Consider the following 18,163-nt stretch of genomic DNA (forward strand, 5'->3'; position numbering starts at 1 on the left):
ACCCAGCTAATTTTTTGTAGATTTAGTAGAGACAGAGTTTCACCATGTTGGCCAGGCTGGTCTCAAACTCCAGACCTCAGGTGATCCACTCGCCTCGGCCTCCCAAAGTGCTGGGATTACAGGTGCCCAGCCTGTGCTTTCTTCATATGGTCTGGCTAAATAGCTCCTCACCTTGTTCAGTCATTATTTTGGAAAATTTTCAAAAGATGCATGATAACCAATTTACCGTCCATTTAGTTTATGTAACTGGCGTTAACTTCTCTTGGGCTTTTCTTAAAATGCATTTTTTCTCTGTAAAGCATTCTCAATTTCTATCAAATCTGGAGGGCTTAAGGTGATCTGTGGGTCTCCTAGGCCCTACACCTAAAAAAAAATCTGGGTTTTCTTTAGGTGAATTTGGATCGTATTTTTGGTACTACCATGGCAGATCATAATGGGAGCCGCTCCTTTGGTTGAAATCATCTGAATTTCTTCCTGTTTTGAACATCTGATGTTTTCAATCTTGTCTATGAGTAGAATGTAGTCAATGCAAGAGAGTAGGAAGGAGGGACTCCCCTATCCATCTCTGGTTCAGGCAGAATCTTTCTAATATCCTCAACCCATTATCACTAAGGACATGCTTGGTTTCCAAAACTGGAGTTTCTAATAGTTTGAGTAGCTTCTTGAATTTCAGGCAACTGGACAGAGTAGCGCAGCTTAGCATAAGGGTTAACATACTGAATGCCAAGTAGAGCAAAGGAGTAGAGAGAAAGGTGAGAAGTACTTCAGGGAATGTATGTCTAATCTGAAACTGACATCTCCCATGTTCTGAGTTGGGCAGACTTATCTCTAGACTGCCTCATCATAAGAGAGGTGATGGATGCCACCTGAGCCCAAAGTGTTCACGCCCAGGGATCTCCTGCGTACTTGTTAGTTGTACAGCCAAGAAGGCACCCTGAACACTAAAAGAACAGCTGGTTTGTGATGCTTCCAACGCTCTGCAGGGCTCAGGACATCTGCCTTGTCCTGCCTCCCTCCCTCTTCAATCACTGCCCGTGATGTTTACTGGCAGCTTCACATCCAGCTTTTGTTCATGGAACCAGTTCTGCTGCTGCACAGACAGTGCTTTGGGGCACTGATCCACCCAGCTGAAAGTGAGGGTGTCTTGTGTTTAGGACTGCAAAAGAGCTTCCTGGACTCGGGATATCGGATCCTGGGAGCCGTGGCCAAGGTCAGAGAAGCCTTCCAACCTCAGGAGCCTGACTTCCCGCCTCCTCCACCAGACCTTGAACAACTCCGAGTAAGTAAATTCAGAGATGCAGAGAACTGAGCAGGAAGGTGTTGAGACTGCAGCAAGAGAGAGGTAGATTGTGTTTTAGAGCCTCCATCACTAGGTGGCTTCGTTTAGCTTTCATTTGAAGCTTAGTGGGAGGCAGATCTTGATTTTCATTTCTAAATCCAGTGGAGTTATAACCTAGTGCTTAAATGCATGGGTTGTGTGTGTGTGTGTGTGTGTGTGTGTGTGTAGTACTGGTGTGTGTGGTAGTGGCTTGCTGTGATGGGGAGTGGCTGCAGCAGAGGAGCTGGCTTTGGTAAGTGTGGATGTGATGAGTGATGAGGTAGTGTATTGTGGTAAAATAATCTGCACAGCTTGCAGTAAGGAGATTTGGTGTGTTCTTAGTTGATAATGGTAGAACTGAGGTGGTTGAAATCTTGTGTTGGTTCTTTCCTTTGACTTCTTTTTCTTAAGTAACAAAATACATGCTTTAACAATTTTTTTTCCTCAACTATAATTTAAGATCTGTAGATACCTTCCCCACTACCTCCCGCAAGTACTGTGAATATATTTTTACATGGTGTAGGAAGAAACTAGCTAGGCAATATGTTGCAGATACAAATTCCAGAAACAGAAATAGTGATTATTTTTAGACACTTATTCTAACTAACAGTATTAGAAATACCTTGACTTTGTAAATAACCTATCAAGGCAATAATCTGATTTACTTTCCCATATTTAATGTCATTAAAAGATGTTAAGTTTCTAAGTTGGTTGAGTACAAAATTGGGTCATTGCGCACACAGCTAAGGAACAGTGTTTCCCAGCCTACAACGCTGCTTAGATTCTTTCCAGCTGGGCTCTTGGTGGGTGTTTAGAGCTGGGAGAGAGGGCTATTCCTGGGGAATGGCTTCTTATGTAAGCAACAGTCATGCCATTTAGAATCTGGATCTTAGAGGTCATTTGGTCTAGCTACCCCTCACTGACAGATGAGGAACCTTAGGCCAAGGGGAGAAGTTACTTGCCTATGTAGCTGCTTTTTGGTAGAACGAGGACCAGAACTTACATCTTTTGTAGGGATTTTTTGAGAATCCTTCATCTGGTAGCACTGTGTATATCTCCCTGGGATGCGACCAAAACAGCAGTTGCAAGCCTTTTTTTTTCTTTTTTTTCCTTTTTTGAGACAGAGTCTTGCTCTGTTGCCTAGGCTGGAGCACAGTGGCATGATCTTAGCTCATGGCAACCTCTGCCTCCCGGGTCCAAGTGATTGTCCTGCCTCCGCTTCTCGAGTAGCTGGGATTACAGGCACATGCCACCATGCCTGGCTCATTTTTGTGTTTTTAGTAGAGATGGGGTGTTGCCATGTTGGCCAGGCTGGTCTCAAACTCCTGACCTCTGGTAATCCACCTGCCTCGGCCTCCCAAAGTGCTGGGATTACAGGTGTGAGCCACTGTGCCCGGCCACTGCTAGCTTTTTGTAGAGAAACCTGCTTCTGTTGAGATTAAAGCAGGTGGTCCTTGTGACTCAGTGTGGGTGGTCTTACGTGGAGTGAATGTGGGTGGATTTTCTAGGGATACTTTTTAGAAGAAACGAAAGAATTCCAGGGGCGGGGGGTAATTTTAGGACTTTACTTACAACTTGTTTTCTCTTTTTTAGCTAACAGATGAGCTTGCTCCTCCCAAACCACCTCTGCCTGAAGGTGAGGTCCCTCCACCTAGGCCCCCACCACCAGAGGAAAAGGATGAAGAGTTCCCTGAGCAGAAGGCCGGGGAGGTGATTAACCAGCCAATGATGATGGCTGCCAGACAGCTCCATGATGAAGCTCGCAAATGGTCCAGCAAGGTAAGTAGTGAAGCTTTTCTTGTTGAGAAAGGATGTCTTCTCAGAAAGGATGAAGGACCATGCGCACAGCCCAGAAAGAAGAGTCTATTTGGAGTCACCCTCTCTCTCTCCTTTGGTTCCTGTGTTGCCAATAGCATGTTCCTCTTCTTACCTGTGGTTTAGTGAGATGTTTCTGGTGCCTGATGGTTTCTCCTTCAAGCTGCAAAAGCCAGAGCCAGGGTGCCTGTGATTTGAGAAGAGGGTTCCTGTCCTCTTTGTCCACTAGAGTGCCAGCTGCCTTGACTTTGGCATTTGGGGTCTTTTAGAAATTGCTTATCTTTCTTGTAACTGCAAATGTTTTTAGATGCTACATTGCTAATTATTAGAGCTCCAAATATGAATTCTGTGGGCTGTGCTAAAGCTAGATGAAATGTTTGCATTTTCTTTTCTTTTTTGTTTTTTTCACAGAAGCAAGTAGATTGGTATCTTAGAAGCCATGTGCTTTTGTCCTTTCTCAGAATCATTTTACCTCTCAAGACAGCTCCAGGCTGTCTCTTACTCAGCAAATCTGAAGGTGTAAATATTTATGTGGTTGGTAAAAATATGGATGCTACAGCAGTCTTGCCCTATGAATAACTTTTGCCTATTTTCCCCTAAATGATGAAAAGTGAGCAGTAGCTTTTCTAGATAAGAGGAATACTATTGCTAACCTTGCAGTGAAAGGTAGCTCTTAGTTCTAAACTGTTTCTAATATGACCCTAGATCTTTTTTCTTTAATGTTTTTATGACCCTAGATCTTTATTCCCACCACCTATTTGCCTTTATTCTTTGCACATCCTCAAAGCTTTCAAGCACTTGTGCCAACTGTACTTTCTCAGGGACCTCCTGCACCTGCAGCTGATCTTGGATTTTTTTCAGGCTGGGAAATTCACATTGGTTTTTAACACTGTATTTTGCTGAACTGTTAGCTGTGAGCCCAGGTTCTAAGAAGGAAGGGAGACTTTGCTGGTGTTCGACCTGACCTGTAGAATTATTTATAATGGTATCTCTCCAACTGCATGTGGCAGAGTCCCACTGTGCATGGGGAGTGGGGGAGGTGACAGTGAAAATGTTAAAGGAAATTTAAATTTCATTACAATGAACCAAGATACACTATGCAGAACAAAAAATATACATGAATTATTTGAAACAAACAAACAAACTTAAAAGCAGACAGTATTGGCCCACATTACTTGCCCCACTCTGCCATTTGTGGCCACAAGTCGTGAGGTCTGTCTCCTGAAGCGTGGAACATCAGGAGTTTGCTGACTTTGAGTTGTGTGAAGTCAGAAGCTACTTGAACCATGTATGTACTGGGCTGGGGAGGAATATCTGTTTGTGTGTCTGTCAACCTATCTGTCTCTGTACACTGTGGGACTCTGAGCCTTAGCAGCAGTGAGCTGGCTTTTCTTTTGAGCAGCAGAGATGGGTCTTGGCTGAGTTTAGGCAAGAGTTTAGATGGTACGTGAACCCCTTGTTGGCCCTGAATCCTCCAACATCGTCACCCTTTGGAGTCAGGTTTCGTGTGCAGGATAAGACTTTTAAGAGGGATAACAACCTCAAAGAAAATTCCATATAAACTACTTCCTCTTGAGTACAGATGTTTGATGTAAAGAACCTGTGTTCACCATTCTTCGTATAAATGGTTTGGCTTCGTTGTGGCAGTTTTTAATTTTCTTTCCACGTTAGTCTATTTTCAGCATCTGGCTTTTATAATCCCCATCCCTGGTTCTAAATTCATATTCTCTCCATCATGATTCTCATTCTCAAATGAGCACCAATTTTGGCTTCTGCAAGCTCAGCTGCAGTCACTTGCCAAGTTCACATATTATTCTATCTGTGAACTAGATAAGCAGTTTGGTGTGAGTGAGAACCTATTTTGCAAGAAGTTTAGGTTGTACCCAAGGAGAAGCTTTCTGAGTTGGTACTAGCAATGGATGCAAAAAGAGATGGTAGAAGCTTTGCCTTGGAAGACCCTGAGGGGATAGAGAGCTGGTCTGATGTGTGGGTGTTCCCTGAGATGGGTTGCTGACGAGGTGGCTTCTTGAGGCTTCTTACAGCTCGGTGACGGTGGGGTACTTAAGTTCTCTTCACTCACCATTGTGTTTGTTTTTCCTGCCTCTTTCCTAGTTTGGTATTCACTACCTCTGATGTATCATTTTTAATTCTGGTACTTTTAACTCATGAAGGAAATAATCTGTGTCTGGCAGCTGCAGAGATGACCCAAGTTGCCTCCTGTGTCCCAGGAAAATGTACAACAGTGACCACATGATCCAGCAGTGTTCAGTTTGTTCCGTTCAAAGTAACTAGTGTGGTTGCATTTACTTTTTCTCTCTGGATTTCTTTTAAAGGTAATTTGCTACTATCGTTTGGTTGTTTGGCTCCTCAGAAATATTCTGATGTGAGAATCACTCTTGTCAGGTTTAACTTTAGTATCAAGTATATTAAAGAAATGGATGCCACTTGCTTTCTTGGTGTAAAGATTTCTCCGGAAGCCCTTTGCCATTGGAGTGAGTCCCTTTTCTTCTCTCACCATACGGTGGCTTGGGCTGAGTAGTGCTGGAGGCTGAGAATTCCCCCTTCTGTGAAGCTTGGTACACAAGGCTCCTAGAGAACATATTTCTTTCTCATCCTAGGCAGGCTTTGGTCACTAAACCAGCTGAAGCCCAGTTTCCCAAGTACTATTGCTCTTACTAACACTATCCCTGTTTCTCATCCTTCCCGCCATCGACAAAGCCGGGCATCCCAGCTGCTGAGGTGGGTATAGGTGTTGTAGCTGAGGCAGATGCGGCCGATGCTGCTGGGTTCCCTGTCCCCCCTGACATGGAAGACGATTACGAACCTGAGCTGCTGTTAATGCCATCCAATCAGCCGGTCAACCAGCCCATTCTGGCCGCGGCTCAGTCCTTGCATCGGGAAGCTACCAAGTGGTCTAGTAAGGTACTGATCAGCTCCCCCAGTTGGGGGCTGCTCCATATGCATCCGGCCATGTGCAGCCTTGACACATTGCATCACTCATGATCTGTGCTGGTCCTGTGAGTCTGAGCAGGGCGGGCATCTGTCTGTCTGCACCATGTTGTTAGGACTGGCTTCACAAGTTTGATAGGTCTGCTAATGCCAGATTAATTGGACTGCATTTATGTTTGGGGAATGAAGAGAGATGGGGGGTCACTTTTTGAAAGGATTCCTTTTCTTACTGACTTTGTGGCCATCGTTGGAACTTTAAACTGCTTGGGAAGCCGTGGATGCATCTCTCAATGACTTCTAGGTCATGAACCATGGTGGACCATTATGAGGACACCTGGCCTGACCTTTGAGCTTTGCCTGCTCCTCACTGATGGCTCAGGGAGAGCTGATGAGGGTGAGAGGCAGCTTTATATGGCAGGGTCTCTGGGGGAGGACTGCATGCTGCCCTGCACTTGGCTATGTGGCAGATGCTGGCCTTGATGGGAGTCCACAGAGAATGGGGCCTCATTGACTGCCTGTCCAGGTGTCTCAGTGGGAGGGAGTGGGACTGGGAAACGGAGTACTCAAGGCCACAAGACAGGCCTCCATAGAACTTTGGCCTTGAGGAATGAACCAAAGCTAGTTTGGAGAGTAGGGGGATTGGGATGATCACTTTTCCCTTTAAAGGTGGCATGCTGCAAGAAGAAAGGCTTTGAAGAGTGATAGGTAGTAACTAACCATGGCACTATGCTATCTTCTAACCAAGGTCATGGGGTCCTGGAATGATCCTAGGTCTGCACGAGAAGAGGCAGACCCAGAGGACCTTGTCTAACATGCCCTTTGCTTCTTGACTTCTTCCCATACCTGCGTTCTCTCCGGCCTCAATTACTGCCTGAGATGTTACACCCTCCCAGCATAAATGATGAACTGCTTCATGGTGCCTGTGGAGGCCTCTTGCAGAGCACCCTGCAGTGGTATGGTTTGTGTATGCCTCACTGCAATGTAGAGAAATGAAGGGCATGAGGGGAAAAATGAGGAGGGCCTGGCCTTTTAGCTAGTTTTGAACATTGCAGTTGCTATGACTTGGGGTTGTCAGCAGCCAAAAGAGGAGCTTTCATGAGATGGGCACAGAATAAATAACTTGTATGTTTCTTTTTTATGACCCATGAGGGTTTTAGTAAACTAAAATGCCAAGTCTAAGATAAACTGCCATTCCTTGGAGTGAGGGTTCCATTTATAGCCTGAATCACGACTTTTATTTTCCTGATGCCTTCCCTTGCATCCTCTTTGCTGAAGGTTCCTTTAAATGGAGTCTTCACTTAGCTGAGGGGACTGAAGAATTGATTCTTTACCCTTTTACATGGGAAAAATTAAAGCAACATGTTCGTTCAGGTTGATGGGACAAATAAGGCAGGAGGATTGCTTAAGCCCTGGAGGTCAAGGCTGCAGTAAGCTGTGATTGCACCACTGCACTCTGGCCTGGGTTACAGAGTGAGACCCTGTCTTAAAAAGACAAAACAAAACAAAACAAAACAAAACAAAAACAAACTAGAGGGCTAGCCAGAGCAGGCTAGATCAGAAAATACCTTTTTTTTTTCCCCCTCACCCAGGCTGAGAATAGTTACTTGGGGTTTGACATTCTTGAGGGTGATTTCAGCATTTGGAAAGGCTCCTCTGTATTTTTCCCCTCAGGCCAGCTCTACTGCTTTCTCCCTATAGAAATGAAAGTGCCTATTTAACCAGCTACTTGGCCCTGTCCCCAGTTTATTGATATGGTTAACCTGGAGATGCCAAAGTGCTTGTTCAGTGCTGTGCCTGGGGTGCACATCTTGCCCTTTCAGACTAATATCTGTGTCTTCCTTTTTTTTAGTCAGGAAATGTCTCCCTCTCCTTCTTTCCCCCTCCTCTCTCTTCTCTTCCCCCTCTGTTTCTCACACTGCGTGCTTGGGTGCGTGCCCTCTCTCATTCTTTTTTTTCCTCCAGTGCTATCTGTATCACTCAAGAACGGCCCTTTTCTCCTCCTCACCCTTCCGGAGGGATGCTAAGGTGGCAAGCTCCCTCCTCTTCTCTGCACTTCTCCTTCCTTCCTTAACATGGCCAGAGCGTGGGCAGAGCTTACACTGTATCTTTGCTTCCCTGTAGGGCAATGACATCATTGCAGCAGCCAAGCGCATGGCTCTGCTGATGGCTGAGATGTCTCGGCTGGTAAGAGGGGGCAGTGGTACCAAGCGGGCGCTCATTCAGTGTGCCAAGGACATCGCCAAGGCCTCAGACGAGGTGACTCGGTTGGCCAAGGAGGTTGCCAAGCAGTGCACAGATAAACGGATTAGAACCAACCTCTTACAGGTACTTGGGGAAAGAGGCTGCGTGCGTGTGTGTGTGTGTGTGTATGTGCGTGTGTGTGTGTGTTGGAGTGGGAGGGTATGAGAGGGAGAAAAGCCGGAGAGAAAAACTAGGTAAGGGAGAAAGAGGCACTTCACCGGGGATAGAAATAGCAGAAAGGAAAAAACACAAATGTACTGGGAAAGACAGATTCAGGAAAGGTTACTTCCTAATCAAATGAATGCTTCCATTTCTGGAGAAAGGGATTGTACTGACCCTAGAGAAAAAAACAAGTGGAATTCTGCTGCTTATTTATCGAGTGCCTTCTCTGTGCCAGCCACTGGGAATACAGAGATAGGTAAGTCTTGCCTTCAAGGAGCTTGTGGGAGGATTGCTTAAGCCCAGGAGGTCAAGGCTGCAGTAAGCTGTGATTGCACCACTGCATTCCAACCTGGGTGAGGCAAACAGAGAAACATACCAAATTAAACTTTCTCTTTAGGTATGTGAGCGAATCCCAACCATAAGCACCCAGCTCAAAATCCTGTCCACAGTGAAGGCCACCATGCTGGGCCGGACCAACATCAGTGATGAGGAGTCGGAGCAGGTATGTGGCAGCTGTTTTTGGTTTCTGGCTGGCAGCTTCTGTGCCGTTTTGCAGTAATTTAATTCCACTTCGGGGAAATTTTTACCTCTGAATCAAGTATCGAGTATTCAGTACGTGGGATGCACTCAGACTCTCTCAGGAGGGGAAAGTCTGTGTTGGATAGATACATCAGAAATTTGGAATTAGGGCCAGGTGCAGTGGCACATGCAGGTAATCCCAGCATTTTGGGAGGCTGAGGCAGGAGGATTGCTTAAGCCTAGGAGGTCAAGGCTGCAGTAAGCTGTGATTGCACCACTGCACTCCAGCCTGGGTGACAGAGTGAGACCCTGTCTTGAAAAAACAAAACAAAACAAAACAAAAAAACAAACCAGGAATTGGGAACCAGGTGTCGTGGTGTGCACCTGTAGTCCCAGCTACTTAGGAGGCTAAGGCAGTAGGATCATTTGAAACCAGGAGTTCAAGACTAGCTTGGGCAAGATAGCAATCAATAGCCCATCTCAAAAATAAATAAATAAATAAATAAATAAATAAATAAATAAATAAATAAATAAATAAAATAAAAGGAATTTGGAATTGCTCTTGGGCAACTATTGTCATTTTACAGATAGGAAACTGAGGTCTAGAGAGGTTAAGTGTCTAAAATAATACTGTGGATCAGTGGCAGTTAGGACTCCACTCAGTTCCTTACCCTTGGAATAAGTTTGGCTCTTTTGAGGCCTCCAGTGCCTGTTCATTTCAACTCACTGTATGTTTCTGGCTGGAGAGAATGTCCGCTTTTCAGCTCTCTGGGTGTTAGTGCCTCAGGGAGAATGAATAGTGCAGGCTTTTCAGGGGCATGAGGTAGTTAGGCTTGTGCTGAAACTGAAATGACAGCTCAAAGGAGGTGCTTCTCTTATATTCTCTTTAGGTTTCTCTGATAGAGATAGAAATAAGGATGCTGAGAAGGTTCTCTTAACCACTGCTTCCTGCATATACCTTGGCAATTACCTCCTGAAGTTTGTCCTCCTTCCCAGAATCTTGGCCCAGGTCTTTCAGGAAACCCTCATTTGAGCACCCCTTAACTCTCCTTATTTCCCCTCCGGGAGGCCCTGCTCTGAACCAGATTCCCAGATGGACTGCCCACACAGGGCTCATCACACATGAGGTACAGTTTTGTTGGACTAGCCACACAGGGCTCATCATACATGGTGTAAGGTGAAGCACTGTAGTAGGTGTTAAGGGAGTTTAAAAAATTAAAAGACACAATCCCCCCAACGCCCCTTGGGGAACTCAAAAATAGTTTGAAAGAACAACTGTTTCTGATCTCTAGGCCAGGAGATAGGGTCCTGGGGCACTTTAGAAGAAATAAGGTGGCCATTCTTTTTGGTGCCATTATTGTTGCTTCTGCTACCATATTCTAATCCAACAACTCTCACCCTAATCCTCTCTTCTCCCAAACCATGGGAACTGTATCTTCACACCTAACTTCTATATATTCTATATAGGGTTTGCACACTTAGCTGTTTCTATGTCATGTGATCTCTTCTGGCCAAAGAAAGATGGAAAAAAATGGGGAAGGAGGGATAAAACTGAGATTCAGGCCTAATCACAGACTTAATTCATTAACCACTAAAAATATGCCTTGAGAATATCTATTATGTGCCATTAAATATTCCAGTTTTAAAAAGGGTAGAAATTGACAGTATGGTAGAATGGAAAAAACACAGGACTGTTCGGGAGGCTGAGGCAGGAGAATTGCTTGAACCTGGGAGGCGGAAGTTGCCGTGAGCTGAGATTGCACCATTGCACTCCAGCCTGGGCAACAAGAGCGAAACTCTATCTCAAAAAAAACAAAAACAAAAACAAAAAACAAAACCCATACGACGTAAGTCAGAAATCTTGAGTCCTAATCCTCACTTTATGAATGTCTCTGGGCCTGAGTCCCATTGCTGACCAAGTGAAAAGAACAACTGATGAGGAATTCCAGTCCACAATTACACTTACCAGAGCCTGTGAAACTGAGTGTACAAATTTTATGCATGTGTGCATTTTTTCTGGGGGAGAATTCCCCGCCTTTATTAAATCCTCAAATGATGTATGACTCAAAAAGAGCTAAGAATTACTGGGCGGATGAATTGCCAAGATCCTTGACTTTCTATGGTAGAATACCAATGTGATTTCAGTCCTCTAAGTTTGTGTGTTTGAAAGATTAACGTATTGAGATTTTCATGGGTTTAAAGTGGTTGGCTGCTTGGTTTGTTCATTTGGTTGTTTTTAAAATTCGTTAATTAAATATTTATGAAATACCTCCTGTGTGCCAGGCACCATCCTAAATACTGGGGGTATAACAGTGAACAACACTGACAAAAATCTACTCTGTATAACTTAAATTTTAGTGTGAAGACAGAAAAAAACCTCAAAACTCCCAAACAACCTAGGTAAAATATGTAGTGTATCAGTTAGTGATGATAGGTTCAATGGAAAAAATAAGGCCAGGTGCGGTGGCTCATGCCTATAGTCTTAGCACTTTGGGAGGCTGAGGTGGGCAGATCATTTGAGCCCAGGAGTTTGAGTCCAATCTGGGCAACATGGCGGAACCCCATCTCTACAAAAAATAAAAAAATTACCCAGATGTGGCAGCATGTACCTATTGTCCCAGCTGCTCAAAGGCTGAGGCAGGAGGATCCTTGAGTGCAGGAGGCAGAGGCTGCAGTGGCCAAGATCCCACCACTGCACTCCAGCCTGGATGACAGAGAAAGACCCCATCTCAAAAAAAGAATGAGTAGGGAAATCCTCACCAACGTGACAAGTGAGCAAAGATCTGAAGATGCAGTGGATCCCTGAGGAAAAAGCAGTCCAGGTAGAGGAAACAGTAAGTCCTGAGGGAGAAGCATGTTTGAAGACCAAGAAAGAGGACATGCTGCAGGCTATCTGAAGCCACAGTACACAATCAGCGATGGCCAGTTTTGGGTTCTTTTTGGTGATCTGGGAAAACCCCTAGTGATGCAAGCAAATATGGGGGATGCCAGCTACCAGTGGGGTTAACTGCATCCTACTCCTGGCTGAAACCTATTTTAGAGACAGGCCTACATCAGGGACTCTGGCTAACAGACGGTACCTCTTTCCTTGCAGGCCACAGAGATGCTGGTTCACAATGCCCAGAACCTCATGCAGTCTGTGAAGGAGACTGTGCGGGAAGCAGAAGCTGCTTCAATCAAAATTCGAACAGATGCTGGATTTACACTGCGCTGGGTTAGAAAGACTCCCTGGTACCAGTAGGCACCTGGCTGAGCCTGGCTGGCACAGAAACCTCTATTAAAAAGAAGGAAAATGATCTGAGTCCCAGGAGCTGCCCAGAGTTGCTGGGAGCTGAAAATCACATCCTGGCCTGACACATCAGAAAGGAATGGGGGCCTCTTCAAATTAGAAAACATTTATACTCTTTTTTCATGGACACTTTTAAATGTGTTTCTGTATAAACCCTGTATTCTCAAACACAGTTATACTTGTGCACCCTCTATCCCAATAGGCAGACTGGGTTTCTAGCCCATGGACTTCACATAAGCTCAGAATCCAAGTGAACACTAGCCAGACACCCTGCTCTGCCCTTGTTCCCTAGGGGACACTTCCCTCTATTTCTCTTTCCTTGGCTCCCATTCACTCTTCCAGACTCCCGAGACCCAGGGCCCAGGCAAGTCAGTTACTAAGAGGAAAATTGCTGTGCCTCCAAAAATTGTTTTGAGCTTTCCATGTTGCTGCCAACCATGCCTGCCTTCCCCGGGCTGTGCTACCTGGGTCCTTTTCAGAATTGAGCTTCGCTGCTACAGGGGAAGGTGGCCTCTGTGGAGCCCCAGCATATGGGGCCGGGATTCATTTCCTGCCCTTCCTCAGTTTCATCCTTTTAGTTTCCCACAATATAAAACCGTGTTTCACTGTCAGGAAGAAATCACAGAATCATATGATTTTGCCTTTACCATGCCCCTGAGCAATGTCTGTGCTAGGGAAACTTCCCATCCCATATCCTGCCTCAGCCCGCCAAGGTAGCCATCCCATGAACACACTGTGTCCTGGTGCTCTCTCCTGCTGGAAGGACAGAGTAGCCAGGGTGTGGCCCTGCCATCTTCTCAGCAGGGCCACTCCCGGCACTCCATGCTTAATCACTGCCTGCAGAGGTCTGTGCTGAGGCCTTATCATTCATTCTTAGCTCTTAATTGTTCATTTTGAGCTGAAATGCTGCGTTTTAATTTTAACCAAAACATGTCTCCTATCCTGGTTTTTGTAGCCTTCCTCCACACCCTTTCTAAACAAGATTTTAAAGACATGTAGGTGTTTGTTCATCTGTAACTCTAAAAGATCCTTTTTATCCTTTTAAAATTCAGTCCTAAGAATGAGTGCTTGTCCCCTAATAGTGTTTAATGGCAAGGCAGCCTTGTCTGAAGGACACCTCCTGCCTAAAGGAGAGTGGTATTTGCAGACTAGAATTCTAGTGCTGCTGAAGATGAATCAATGGGAAATACTACTCCTGTAATTCCTACCTCCCTGCAATCAACTACAACCAAGCTCTCTGCATCTACTCCCAAGTACGGGGTTCAAGAGAGTAATGGGTTTCATATTTCTTATCACCACACTAAGTTCCCACTAGGCAAAATGAGAGGGCAATGTTTCCTTTTTGGTACTTATTACTGCTAAGTATTTCCCAGCACGTGAAACCTTATTTTTCCCCAAAGCCAGAACCAGATGAGTAAAGGAGTAAGAACCCTTGCCTGGACATCCTTCCGTCTCACCCATCACTGTGTGTTAGTTCCCAACATCGAATGTGTAAAACTTAAGTTGGTCCTGTACACTCAGGCTTTCACTATTTCCTTTAAAATGAGGATGATTATTTTCAAGGCTGTCAGCATATTTGTATAGTTGCTTGCCTGATATAAATGCAATATTAATGCCTTTAAAGTATGAATCTATGCCAAAGATCACTTGTTGTTTTACTAAAGATTTACTTAGAGGAAATAAGAAAAATCATGTTTGCTCTCCCGGTTCTTCCAGTGGTTTGAGACACTGGTTTACACTTTATGCTGGATGTGCTTTTCTCCAATATCAGTGCTCAAGACACAGTGCAGCAAATTTAAAAAAAACAAAAAAACCCCATCCCTGAATGATTAGAGAATCACTGCTAAAAAACTACATTTATAAGCTAGGATTTGTTATATGCAAATATTTTCTGCCTCTTCTTTTGTTCTGTTTAAAACAATAAAATGCATTTGTATAAATAATGCTTTCAATGATGGGTATGTTATTTTAGCAAGAACTTTTAGGTGAGGTTTCTCCTTTGTTTTGATGAACAGCCAATGAAACTAATCCTCAAGATCTGGAAACTAAAGATTTTTATTTAATCCAAATGTTGTACTGGAAGAAGAACTCAACGGTGGTATATTTACTTAACAAGGATGTGTGTGATACAAGACAACTCTGGGGATTACACACTTGAAGGAATGGAAGTGGCAAAGGTTAACAGTAGGCAGAAAGCAGCTGGATGAAACAGTTTGTTTTCATCTTAGAAGATTCTAGCTACCTGTGGAGACCATCACTGTTCCCTGAAAAGCTAAAGTCGTTAAGTTTGTAGGAGTTCCACAGGTCCTTTCCCCGCTGCAAGACAGAGTCTTGCTCTGTTGCCCAGGTTGCAGTGCAGTGGTGCAATCTTGGCTCACTGCAACCTCTGCCTCCCGGGTTCAAGCAATTCTCCTGCCTCAGCCTCCCATGTAGCTGGGATTACAGGCGTGCACCACCATGCCTGGCTAATTTTTGTATTTTTAGTAGAGATGTGGTTTCACCATGTTGGCCAGGCTGGTCTTGAACTCCTGACCTCAAGTGATCCACCCACCTTGACCTCCCAAAGTGCTGGGATTACAGGTGTGATCCACCATGCCTGGCCACACAGGTCTGTTTTTCATATTCCAAAGCCCAGTATAGAATAAATAGGGTTTTCAGGGATCCACCAGGGCTATAAGGCAGAGATAGCTTTGGGGGACATAGTCCTCTTCTTCCTTAAAGAAACACTGACTAAAATAGTAGGAGCAGGTTTTTAGAGTGGAGTTGGGACATCACTGTTTTTGCCTGATTTTGTAGATCTCAAAGGGGTAACGTCATTAAAGGGTGATGATATTGATATTTAGTGTTGCCAACTGCTATTATCACTGCTTTATCTTGGAAAGTTGCTGACTATAAAGACAGATTCCAGCCTGTTTGAGTTAAAGGAAAGTTCAAGGCTACTACTGACTTAGCAGAACTGTCTTGTTTTTGCCATTTACCATATGTTCACTGCTGCTGCCTTCCTGCTGCAGTACAATCATTTTCTCAAATCACTTGCCGCTCAGGACAAGATCAGCATTTTCCTGATCTTGTTCTGTATTTGTTCCTGATTTTCTACTGTAGCACCACTTAAGAAATGAACCTATCACAGGAACTCCCCTTGGATAAAATAATGTGACTCCCACACACTGGAAATAATCATCTACTTCATTTGTTCTTGATATGCTCCCTTGTGAATTGAGAACTAATGGATCCAGGATTAGCTGTAACTCTGCTTGAAAAATATTTTACTACTACTAAGTATTCAGGAATCTTTGTTATCAGTAGGTGGTGGTAGTGATAGAGAAGGGAGCTTTGATCACTAATCTCTCAGACTGTGGTCAGAATGGTGATGCTTAAGCCAAGTATGAATGGCTATTAACATAACGAGGTTAGGGAAAGAGTACTGAGAAGTGTTTTGCAGCAACACTCACAGCTTGTGTGATGATGCAGAAGAAAATCTGATGATGTTCATCCTGCTTTGACAATAAGCCTTGCCCATTTGAGAATGTTCAATCAATAGTAGACCTAAAAAAAAATCAACTTGTTGCTTTCATTTTTTTATTGATAGCATAGCCAGAGCTACCGAAATGATTTACTGGATTCTAGCAAATTAATAAATACAGTAATCTGATTGTAAAAGAAAACATTCTATTTGGACATTTTAGTAGAAATTGCTAGAAGGAAGGAGCTCCTGGCATACATTCTACTTGGATAGAAGAGAAGACAGTCCAGGTATAGACTGTTGAGATTAGGGATTCAGCAGAAAGCAAAGCAAATGTTCTGATTGTTCTTTTGAGGTACGAATTCTGAAGAGTCAAGACATTAAAAATAAAAAGCAATTGAACTGGGTAGCTAAACTTAGGCGAAAGGAATAAATATTTGGCAACATTTTGACTATTTAGCAGTTCTGTAAAATAACTGCCAATCTGAGATTAGTTTCTTCAGAAATTTGGAAGCTGCAAAACGTTGCCTTTCTTATGCCATGAAAGGCAGGGCAGACAAAGGTAAGAAAGCTGCTCCGTGGGCTCCTTGTACCAGCACCAACCAGCAGCCCTTGACAGCATAGATGGCATGAGTGTAAGGGCTATCCTTAGCATAAGGAAAAGACGATTATAAGCTGAGAAGACTGAAAGAAGAATGGAGCTATAAAGAGAAGACAATAGCATAAATAAGGAAACATGAAGAATATCTTAACTTTCAGTCTTTCTCCATTTCTTGATGTCTAATGAGGCAAAATAACTGGGCAAGGCCACCAAGACGAAGAAGTTACATAAATTGACACAATGAAGTTGAGTGCAATAATACAACTGTTGACTGACTTTCCAAAACCATGGTGATCAGTACAGTATCATCAATGTTACCGAGGATTTTGTTTCTGCCTCATTATAACTCACTTCCAGGTATTTTGTCGGTATAGTAGGTATATTTAAGCACTCCAGTGACAATTATGACAACAGTTTCTGGAAGAAATCTATGACTATAGCTTTGGGAAGCACACAATATGAAAAGGGAATTTCCCCTAAAGACAAGGAATGCAGGCAAATTCAACCCCTTAAGAACAACAACAAAAAGGGTAAAAGATTTAAAAAGACTGATGACAGTGAGGCAGGCACATTTTCCTCCTTTTGCTGAACTGGGGCATGAGACATTTAGGTTAACCATGGCTTACCTGGTGTTGGGTAAGCTTTATATTATAAAACATGAAGATGGCAAAGGTTTCACTTACGTTTTTCTTTTACTACTTTAATTTGCTTAAAAGCACAAATGCTTGTGCTTGCAGTAACTTCCTGAAAGCAGAAGTAATGTTCCCTTTTACTACCTTAATAAAGCATTTGCCCCTGTGATACAAATGATTTTTTTACTGTGCTAACAGCTGAACCAGTGGCACAAAATTGAGATGGTATTTACTGCAGCAAGGTCCCTGTAAATCAAATAAGCTTTACATAAAAATCTTATTTATAAAAAATACAATACCAAGTACAGAGAGAATGGAGCATGGAGTAGCAGTGCTCCCTGCCAGGGCCATGTGGAAGTGGCTTTTGCTACAGTGCTTGCTTAATGGCACAAGTGAAAAGCTGAATAAGGCAAACACTTGAAGAGGCAGTTTTCTGTAAACTTCTGGGGGTGGGGGGAATTTCCTCTCTTGGGACACTGGTTTGGGATGGCTAAGATCAGGTGTGATATTTGGCTGCACCTGACACATCACAGATTTAAGATAGCTTCTGTTGGATGAGACCAGTTAACTCCTTTTAGGAGAGAGGTTATCACTGTAGCTTTCTGCCTTTACTGTTACAATGTGCAGCCGTCAGATGGTATTCTCCTACGGAAAAAAAATCACCTCCAACATCTTCCTAAGTGAAAAGATACAAAATAAGCTAAGTCACTAAAAGGTTTCCTTAGCTTAAAGCTCCTTAAGAATCCTACATTGATAACTAAGCAACTTTGTTAGCGGTGTGTAGCTAGACACAAATGCTTTAACTAGAATATCTATTCCCACCCACTTGGTACCTAATAGTAATACATCATAATGACACTTGGAAAACAAACTGGTCTTGAGAAATTTTGGCCTCTTCTCATGTCCTCACTTGGAACTTTCCAGCTTTCGTGACGTATTTGACTCCTTTAAATGGCTTATATTTCTCTCCATACATGTCCAAACGGTTCACTTTTAAGCCTGTGTCAAAAAGAATGAAAAAGAATAAATTATCATCATCCCAACCAATATGTTAGCAATGAGCACTATATGGTAAATCTGACATTAACCAGTGTCCCTTCCACCATTTGGAAGAAATGTCTCTTCTATCATTTACAAATTATTGCACTTTGATGGTATGGTTTTGGTTAAGATT

General features: G+C 43.6%; 2 protein-coding genes across 7 annotated transcripts in view; one reads left to right on the top strand and one right to left on the bottom strand.

The window, feature by feature from the left end:
- VCL (vinculin) overlaps window positions 1–14,233 on the top strand; it is a 130,474-nt gene extending 116,241 nt beyond the window's left edge. For 2 of the 3 annotated variants that reach the window (XM_011928359.1, XM_011928368.1), the window contains exons 17-21: window positions 1,155–1,279; window positions 2,912–3,097; window positions 8,204–8,407; window positions 8,883–8,987; window positions 12,099–14,233. In XM_011928359.1, the coding sequence (XP_011783749.1) occupies window positions 1,155–1,279; window positions 2,912–3,097; window positions 8,204–8,407; window positions 8,883–8,987; window positions 12,099–12,245 (767 nt within the window). In that variant the 3' untranslated portion in view covers window positions 12,246–14,233. Of the gene's footprint in view, window positions 1–1,154; window positions 1,280–2,911; window positions 3,098–5,851; window positions 6,056–8,203; window positions 8,408–8,882; window positions 8,988–12,098 lie in introns of all 3 variants that reach the window. The other variant, XM_011928347.1, reaches the window with a different exon arrangement.
- Window positions 14,234–15,855: 1,622 nt separating this feature from the next.
- Window positions 15,856–18,163, bottom strand: part of AP3M1 (adaptor-related protein complex 3, mu 1 subunit) — a 29,383-nt gene continuing 27,075 nt past the window's right edge. For all 4 annotated transcript variants that reach the window (XM_011928408.1, XM_011928380.1, XM_011928389.1 and 1 more), the window contains one exon: window positions 15,856–17,988. In XM_011928408.1, the coding sequence (XP_011783798.1) occupies window positions 17,888–17,988 (101 nt within the window). In that variant the 3' untranslated portion in view covers window positions 15,856–17,887. The remainder of the gene's footprint in view (window positions 17,989–18,163) is intronic.

Source organism: Colobus angolensis, unplaced genomic scaffold, assembly GCF_000951035.1.
Source record: "Colobus angolensis palliatus isolate OR3802 unplaced genomic scaffold, Cang.pa_1.0 Scaffold12, whole genome shotgun sequence".
NCBI classification, from domain to species: Eukaryota; Metazoa; Chordata; class Mammalia; order Primates; family Cercopithecidae; genus Colobus; species Colobus angolensis.